The sequence below is a fragment of the Grampus griseus genome (genome assembly GCF_964374135.1).
Source record: "Grampus griseus genome assembly, chromosome: 6".
Lineage (NCBI taxonomy): Eukaryota > Metazoa > Chordata > Mammalia > Artiodactyla > Delphinidae > Grampus > Grampus griseus.
In genome coordinates this window covers 106,281,259-106,289,374 of record NC_139000.1, presented here as the reverse complement: position 1 = coordinate 106,289,374, position 8,116 = coordinate 106,281,259, and the positions used below count along the sequence as shown (strand labels likewise).

Below are 8,116 nucleotides of genomic sequence, written 5' to 3'. Positions count from 1 at the left end.
ATCACGGCGAACCCGACGCGGGATCCAGCCCTTGCCAGCCTCTCTGGCCGCCCAAGTTGGCTGGGGGCGAGGTTGTCGCTCCTTAGGTCATTTTAGAAAAGCAGTAGGTGTGTTCTGTCACAGGCCGGGATTCACGGTCAAAGTCACTCGTGCCCGGCCACCCCCAGCGAAACCTGTTTGGCTTCTATTCTCCGCAGGATTCCACACTCGGGAGAAGCTGGCGGAGCCTGGCCCAGGGAGGCCGCGGCCAGTCGGGACAGGGAGCTGGAGTCCGGCTCCCGCACGCGGGCCCGGTGACTGCGGGCGGCGCCCGCCTCCCGGCCAGCGGCACCTGAGAGGGGAGTGGGCGGGCAGAGCGGCGGTCCCGGGGCGGCGGGGCGCGGATCTCCGGGAGGGACCTGGGAGGCGGAGGGGCGGGCCGGGGGCGGGCGCGGGGGAAGTGGCCCGCCCTCCCGCCTCCCCTCCCTGCAGGTCGGAGCCGGGACGCGGCGGCCCGGGACGCAGGGAGGGGGCCCGCGTCGAGAATGAGGGAGTGGCCGCGCCGCCTTCGAGAGTCATTGGAGGACGCGGCCGCTCGAAGCTGATAAATAAGGGGCCGGGCCGCGGCTGCCGGCCAAGCTGGACGCCCCGACCGGTGCGAGGGCCAGGTCAGCGCCGGCCCGTCGACGCGAAACGAGGCGACCCCCGCGCGGCCATGGCGGCGCTGCTGGGAGCTTACCCGTGGCCCGAGGGGCTCGAGTGCCCGGCCCTGGAAGCCGAGCTGTCGGACGGGCTATCGCCGCCGGCCGCCCCCCGCCCGCCGGGGGACAAGGGCTCGGAGAGCCGTATCCGGCGGCCCATGAACGCCTTCATGGTGTGGGCCAAGGACGAGAGGAAACGTCTGGCGGTGCAGAACCCGGACCTGCACAACGCGGAGCTCAGCAAGATGCTGGGTGAGTGAGCGGGCGGGGCGCGGCCCGAGGTCGGCGGGCGGGGGGCTGGCGGCTGGAGGCCGGGCGGGGTGGGCCAGACCCGGCGTGGGGCGCGCGCCGTGCCCGCGAGGTTGGGCATCGGGGCGAGCGTGGGTGTGCGCTCGGGGACGGGGATTCCGAGCAGGGGTGCCCGGACAAGGCCCAAAGAGAACCCGCGCGCCCCTCGGGGTGGCCGGAGAGGCCCCCTCGCGGGGACGGGAGCCGAGTTAGGGGCCCCGCGAGCACAGACGGGCCGGGTCGGAAACGCCGCGGCTGGGTGCACCGGGCGTTCGCCAGGCATACCAGAGCGGGAGACCCCCTCATCCCCTGAACTCCACCGCGGGCACAATCGCAGAGGGTGGTCGTAACTCTCATTAACGAATATTCGTGAAGAGAGATCTTGCGGGAACGCGTTCCTGCTTTACCTTAATTATTAAACCGACAGCAACGTGGACTTGATTCGAGCCTCTGTTTCTCAGTCTCAGGATTGTAGAAAATTTGATTCGGATGCTTAGCGCGGCCAGTGCGGGTCTGTCCTGGAGCCCGGCCGCTTCTCGCGGGCTGCTGTGCGGTCTCAGCCCCGGCGACGGGACTGGGGACAGGGACAAGCCAGGCCCAGGAGCCTAGAGAAAAGATGTTCTCCGGGGTTTCTTCTCTCTCCCTTGACAGAAGCTGAGCATTTATCAACTCCGCCCAACTCCTAACCTCTTTGCCCTTCAATGTGGTTTTTATTCATTTCGAAGGATGGGAACTTTTAAAAGCACTTTGTGTGCCCAGCGGACACCAGGCTCTGTGAGAAGGGACAGTGTGTGGTCACCCGAGGCTGGCCCTGCCCTCTGCAACCCCACCCGGCCCAGGCTGCAGCCTTTTTCCTTTTTCCGTTGGAGCTCGGGGCACCTTCCCCAGATCCGTGGAGTGAGGGCTGACATCCACCTTTGTGCGGGCTAAAGCCACAGGCCCTCCAGCGGAAAGCGTCCTCCTGCAGTTAGGCGCCCTTTCAAAGCAGCTGATGGAGTGCTGGTCTCAAATAGCCTCCTACCCCCCGGCCCAGCCCCCTGGCTAGCTGTGCCCAGGATGAATTAGTGGGCCAGTGTCTTAGTGAGCCCCTTCTCCCATAAAAAATATTTAAAATCATACTTTATACTGTGTTGGCATAAAGAAAAATATATTAATATATACAATAATAAAACATTTCTTCAAGCAAAAAATTTACATTTTTCTTCAGGTTTCCAAAGAAATGAAAACACCTTTTTTGTCTCTGGGCCCCTAAAAGTTTTTCTTTTGGTGTGCCCAGGTGCCATGCCTTTTGCCCAAGCACAGCTCTTGTGACCAGGATAGAGCAGGCCCAGGCCAGGGATGGGAGAACTCAAGCTGGGGAGCCTTGCAGGATTAGGGCTGCCTGCTCTCAGGGAGAGGACAGGCAAAGGGACTTGGGTGACAAACGCTTCCTGTGAGCTGATCCTTGTGGGCAGTTGGCACTTAGGCTTCCAGAGGTTACAGTGCACTTTGCAGGAAAGACACTGATTCCTTCCTGCTTAACCACACAGCCCCTGGCACTAGGCAAAGGAAACCAACATGGTGTTGCTTTGAAAAATGTGGACTTTCTACACCTGCTACTCGGGGAGCAGCAGGATGATCTATTTCCACCCCAAGCCCATGATCTCGCCCAGCCCTTTCCTTTCTGACTTAGGAAAGGGAAGGGGCTGATTGTGAGAGCCCAGACTTTTTTGACGATTAGCTCTGCAATCTTTAACATTAAAAACTTCACCCAGTAGCGCTGGTATTTTTTATGTTATGAGTGAGAAAGCATGTAAAGACAGTTATACATTTAGTGGTTTTAAAAATGAACCTATATTTTATGAATACTACAATATCCAGGTGCACTTAGAAACTACAGTCACATTTTATATTCAGTCCATACTCAGGGTGTGGGTGTATCTGGGTCTTAGGCCTCTTGCCACGACTGTGGCCTCAGCCACGCTCTGGAAACTAATAGCCAACCCCGAATCTGGAGTTCCTGACACGTTTCAAGTTGCCTTTATAAGTGAGAGCTAATTGTAGTAATTGACAAGTCTGTCGGAATAGTTATAAACTTTCATCCCAACAGGAGAACGCCTTGAATAATTACCCTCTCCAGCCCCCTCTGTGGACCCGGCACACATGGCCAGCCAGTACACAGCTCTGGACTCAGCGCTGTGCAGAGTGCTCTGGGTGGGAGATGTGGCCCCTTTCCTTCCAGGGCTTGGTGGCGGGACCTGCCCTCTGGGCTAGCTTGTCTCAGACTTCAGGACACAGTAGAGTCATGGGAGAACTTGTCAAGTTATAGAATCCCAAGCCCACCCTAGGAGGTAACAATCTAAGGGGTCCAGAAGCAGCCTTTAGAAAACCTGCAGCGGGAGGGATGTGCAATGTACTTTGAGAGAGAAAGAGATACTAAAGCGGTTCACAAAACAAAACGTAAGTGAATAAGGATGAATAGAAAATACATGTGAAACCAGCATTTTCGCACCAGTGGGATACACGTGTGCGATGCTTCTTCAGGAGAGAGTTTTGACTTGCGTAACATCGCAATATATTTTTTATAGTGAGGAAAACAGAGACCAGGGGAAGGTAAGGGATTTGCTTCTGTACAGGGAGTCAGTGGCTGAGCAGGTGCCCCCTGCCATGGTCAGAGGGTCCTAAGTAGACAACCGGAAGCCATGGCTTGTGTGCGTGTGCGTGCGTGTTGCATGCAGTAGGGTCCTATTTGACCTTCAGATGTAAGGGATAATCCTCTGATGCCCTAAGTGAGATCCTGTAATTTACGTCCATCTGTAAAACTATTAACTGAGCCTGAGTTCCCTGACAAGAAGGCCTGTGAGATTTATGCCACAAATAAATATTATAGCATCACTTCCTTGATGGGGCAGCGATAATAGAGGAAGACAGAGTTTTCACTAAAATGCACAAATGATTAGCACTGACCCTCAAAGGGTAAAGGCAGCCCAAATCAATGTTGTAGTCGTGACATGTTTTTGTCCTGTCGGTGACGTTGGGTCAGGTGGGCCTTTCACCGAGAATCCCACACTGTTGATATGTTCGCGTTATCTGGTGGCTTGGACAGGAGAGGTGCCAGTGACTATGTGCCTAGTTGGTACGAGCGCCTTGGGGCATGCAAGCGGGAGAGGTTGGTTTGGCCTCACTGTGCGTGCAGGACGTGGGCTGGGCAGAGGATGCGAGGAGTGCGGTGCGTCCTGTGCGGAGGGGGGACCGCGGGGGGGGACGGGGGACCGAGGCGGCCGGCGTGTGCACGTGCGATGCTCCGAGGCCCGAGTCGGAGACAGGCGCACGGGCCGTCCGGAGCCGCGCAGAGGCTGAGCGCGGTCTTCTCTGACTTGTGTGAGCAGGAAAGTCGTGGAAGGCGCTGACACTGTCCCAGAAGAGGCCCTACGTGGATGAGGCGGAGCGGCTGCGCCTGCAGCACATGCAGGACTATCCCAACTACAAGTACCGGCCGCGCAGGAAGAAGCAGGCCAAGCGCCTGTGCAAGCGCGTGGACCCCGGCTTCCTGCTCAGCTCGCTCTCCCGCGACCAGAACGCCCTGCCCGAGAAGCGGGGCGGCGGCCGGGGGGCGCCGGGGGAGAAGGAGGACAGGGGTGAGTACTCCCCGGGCTCCGCGCTGCCCGGCCTGCGGGGCTGCTTCCACGAGGGCCCGGCCGGCGGCGGCGGCGGCGGCACCCCGGGCAGCGTGGACGCCTATCCCTACGGGCTGCCCACCCCGCCGGAGATGTCGCCCCTGGACGTGCTAGAGCCGGAGCAGAGCTTCTTCTCCTCCCCGTGCCAGGAGGAGCACGCGCATTCCCGCCGCATCCCCCATCTGCCCGGGCCCCCCTACTCTCCGGAGTACGCCCCCAGCCCTCTCCACTGCGGCCATCCCCTGGGCTCCCTGGCCCTCGGCCAGTCCTCGGGCGTCTCTATGATGTCCACCGTGCCCGGCTGCCCCCCGTCTCCTGCCTATTACTCCCCAGCCGCCTACCCTCCTCTCCACTCCAACCTCCACGCCCACCTGGGCCAGCTCTCCCCGCCTCCCGAGCACCCCGGCTTCGACGCCCTGGATCAGCTGAGCCAGGTGGAACTCCTGGGGGACATGGATCGCAATGAGTTCGACCAGTACTTGAACACTCCTGGCCACCCAGACTCTGCCGCCGGGGCCGGGGCCCTCAGCGGGCAGGGCCCGGTCTCGCAGGTGACACCGACGGGCCCCACGGAGACCAGCCTCATCTCCGTGCTGGCTGATGCCACGGCCACGTATTACAACAGCTACAGCGTGTCATAGAGCCCGGGGCAGCCCGGCCGGCCCGGCCTGGTCGCAGCCTCTCCTTCCCGCGCGGAGCGGAGCTGATGCGCAGCGCCCCGGGGTGGGCAGGTCTGTGCTGCGGACCGGCTCTGCGCATCCAGGGCCCCTCCGCCCGCCCCCTTCCCCGCCCGCCCGCCCCGCCCCGCCCCGCCCCCTGCAGCCTGCGTTTTGAGTGTATTCCTTCAAATGAGTTTTCATTGGCCACACCCTGGGAATCAGGCCCGGTCGTGGCTGAAAGACACTGTTTCCCGCGAGAATTTTCACTGACCTCTCCTCCGATTTCTCATCCCGGAAACAAATTCGGGAAAAGCCCGGAAGCATTCGCATCTCTCCTGCTTCTGACACAGCTGCAGGGGTACAGCCGTCCTGACCCTTGGTCGTCCAGGTGAGGAGAGCCCTGGGCTAAGATTCAGGGGACCCGGGATCCAATCCCAATTCTGCCTCAGGGGGCTGGTGAAACCCGACTCCCCTCCCCTCCCCGCCCATCCCCCCCATCTGTAGAGTGAGGGACAGACGCCGCATCTAAGGTCCCCTCTGCTCCAGGGTTTTCTGATTTAGGATTCTCTCGAGGCTAACACAGGAAGATGAAGTTGGCCTCAGTGAGCTCATTCACCTGCAACCTGGTGACGATTCCATGCACAGCCCAAGGACACCAGGCTGCTGCACTTGGTCACAATCTTCCAATATGATCATAGACTTCCAAAAGAACGCTTTGAGAAAGGACACTCACCTTGATTTGGGAAATGAACCCCTGGCGTTAACTGCATCACTGAAAATGAGATTGAATTCAAGATTTTAAAACAAACAAACATATTTTTTTAGACAAGTTCTTTTTTTATTACACACACATTTCAAGAGAATATACACAGCCTGAATACATACAGTGTGTGTGAGACACACACAACACACGCATCTCCATGCACAGCCTGAATCAGATACTCTTTGCTGTCCTTTGCAGCTTCTCGTCAGCCCTCTGTTCCTAACAACCCAAAGAGCAGGGAACTGGAAAAGAATTTCAGCACAGCAGCATCACTTTCTTCCAATCTGAATGTGTTGATTTCTTGAGCAAAATTTCATCACGCTCTCCCTTCTGCAGATGCAAAAGGATCTTCCTTCCTGCTGTCTCCATCTCCCTTTCCTGGAATTTCTTTTTTCTCTTCTTCTCTGCTCGTTCTCCACCCCGGAATTGGCCACTAATTCAAAGATCCCTTGACTTAAAATTGCAGGCATGATTCCTACGGCAGAAATGGGAATTTGTTCTCCTCACCAGCCAGCTGGTTCTTTGGGTAACACCTTCAGCCCACACATCAAAGGAACTTCCCTTTATGATACTTACTTCCCAAAGAACAGAAGTGCACTGTGATTCAGAAAATATTTCTGAGCCCTGACCCCCTCCCCAAAACATTTCCATCCTTCCCCAAGCCTCCTTTGAAGGAACATACCTGTCAGTGTGCTAAAAGACAGTTGTTTGTCTTTTGATTTCACCATATTATTGCCTGTATGAAATATGTACGTGTTTTATATATTCTCCTATTAGTTTCACCTTATATTTCATATTGTTGAAAGATCCTTTTTCTTTTTTCCTTCCGAGGAGTCCTCTTGTAAAAATCTCTTATGTGATTAATCTTTATGCTATTACTGTATATGACATTTGGTAATAAATAGTAAATCATGGACAATATGATTGGTGCAGTCCAGAATGTATGTTAATAATCTTATAAAACATTATCACAGACATTAAGCTAAACTGTTCCATTTTCTGTAAGAACTACACATGCTTTGGAATGGTTGTAGATATTGATTTGTCTAAAATATTTAATTTAAATAAACGTTTTTGTACCGTGACCATTCTATCATTCGAAATACAGTTTTGCAAAAAGAAAAAGTTTTCAAGGGAGGCGTAGGTATTACGCGCAGTGCTCCTTCCAGCATTGGTCAAAATGTTTTCTCCCTCAACTTTTTTTATTTTAAAAAGTTATCTTGTAGGAGTGGCTGGTTTTCTTTTATGAGTTATGGTAAAGAGATAAAGCCTAATTTTACACCTTAGAAGCACTGTTGTTGTCATTGATATCGAAAGAAAAGATGGATTCATAGCCTGCTTGCAAAACGGTTTTCTCCTCGGGAGCGGAGCGATGACTTCACACTTGTAAAGTGGAATGAGGTGGCTGTCAGCTCTCTCAGGATGGGAAGTAGTGCCCAGTTATTTGCTTCCTTAAGGCTACCACATTTCCCCCTTCTTTTTGAAATCATCTTTTGAAGAATATTTGGATTGCCTTCTTTACTAGGCATTTATAGATGTGGTATTACAAAAATCGTGTGCTCTCAAAGCTCCGTGGAGTGCTGTGGAGAAGACAGGGGAGCACAAAGTTGGGTAATTTAATTAAAGGATATAGCATCTTGTGAGGTTTAGGATGAAAATCCCAGCCAAAAAGTGCCTGGAAAAAAACTGATGATCCCTCAGTCCCCAGGCAGGTCACCGCGTCTGCCTCTTCTCTGCAGGGAAGCCGTTGTGACTTGTTTATGTCAGTAGTAGCCTTGTGTTCTTCCATGGCCTCTGGGCCAAGGAGTAGGTCTTGGGAGGGTGCGCACAGGCAGACGTTCATCCTGCAAATTTGATCGTAATCTCTCGTCATTACTTTCATAGCACTTTATAGATGTAGGGAGTTTTACAGCAAGTTTCATGGTCTGTTTCTCATCCCCAGCCCCAGGTGGGGCCCGTCATCACTCCACCTCATTGCACAGTCAGGAACACTGAGGCCCAGGGTGGGAGGTAACACCCTGGAGTCACCCTATCAGCGGAGGCTGAGGTTTCAGCACTTTGTCAGATGCA

The 8,116-nt window shown here is 55.1% G+C and overlaps 1 protein-coding gene across 1 annotated transcript; it reads left to right on the top strand.

Annotated features, from left to right (window-relative positions):
• Positions 1–631: 631 nt before the first annotated feature.
• Positions 632–5,265, top strand: SOX7 (SRY-box transcription factor 7; the record flags this gene model as incomplete). The annotated part of the gene is made up of 2 exons (XM_082656164.1): positions 632–932; positions 4,337–5,265. The coding sequence occupies exons 1-2, from the start codon at positions 695–697 to the stop codon at positions 5,263–5,265; spliced, it is 1,167 nt and encodes a 388-aa protein (XP_082512290.1). The 5' UTR covers positions 632–694.
• Between the last annotated feature and the right edge of the window lie 2,851 nt (positions 5,266–8,116).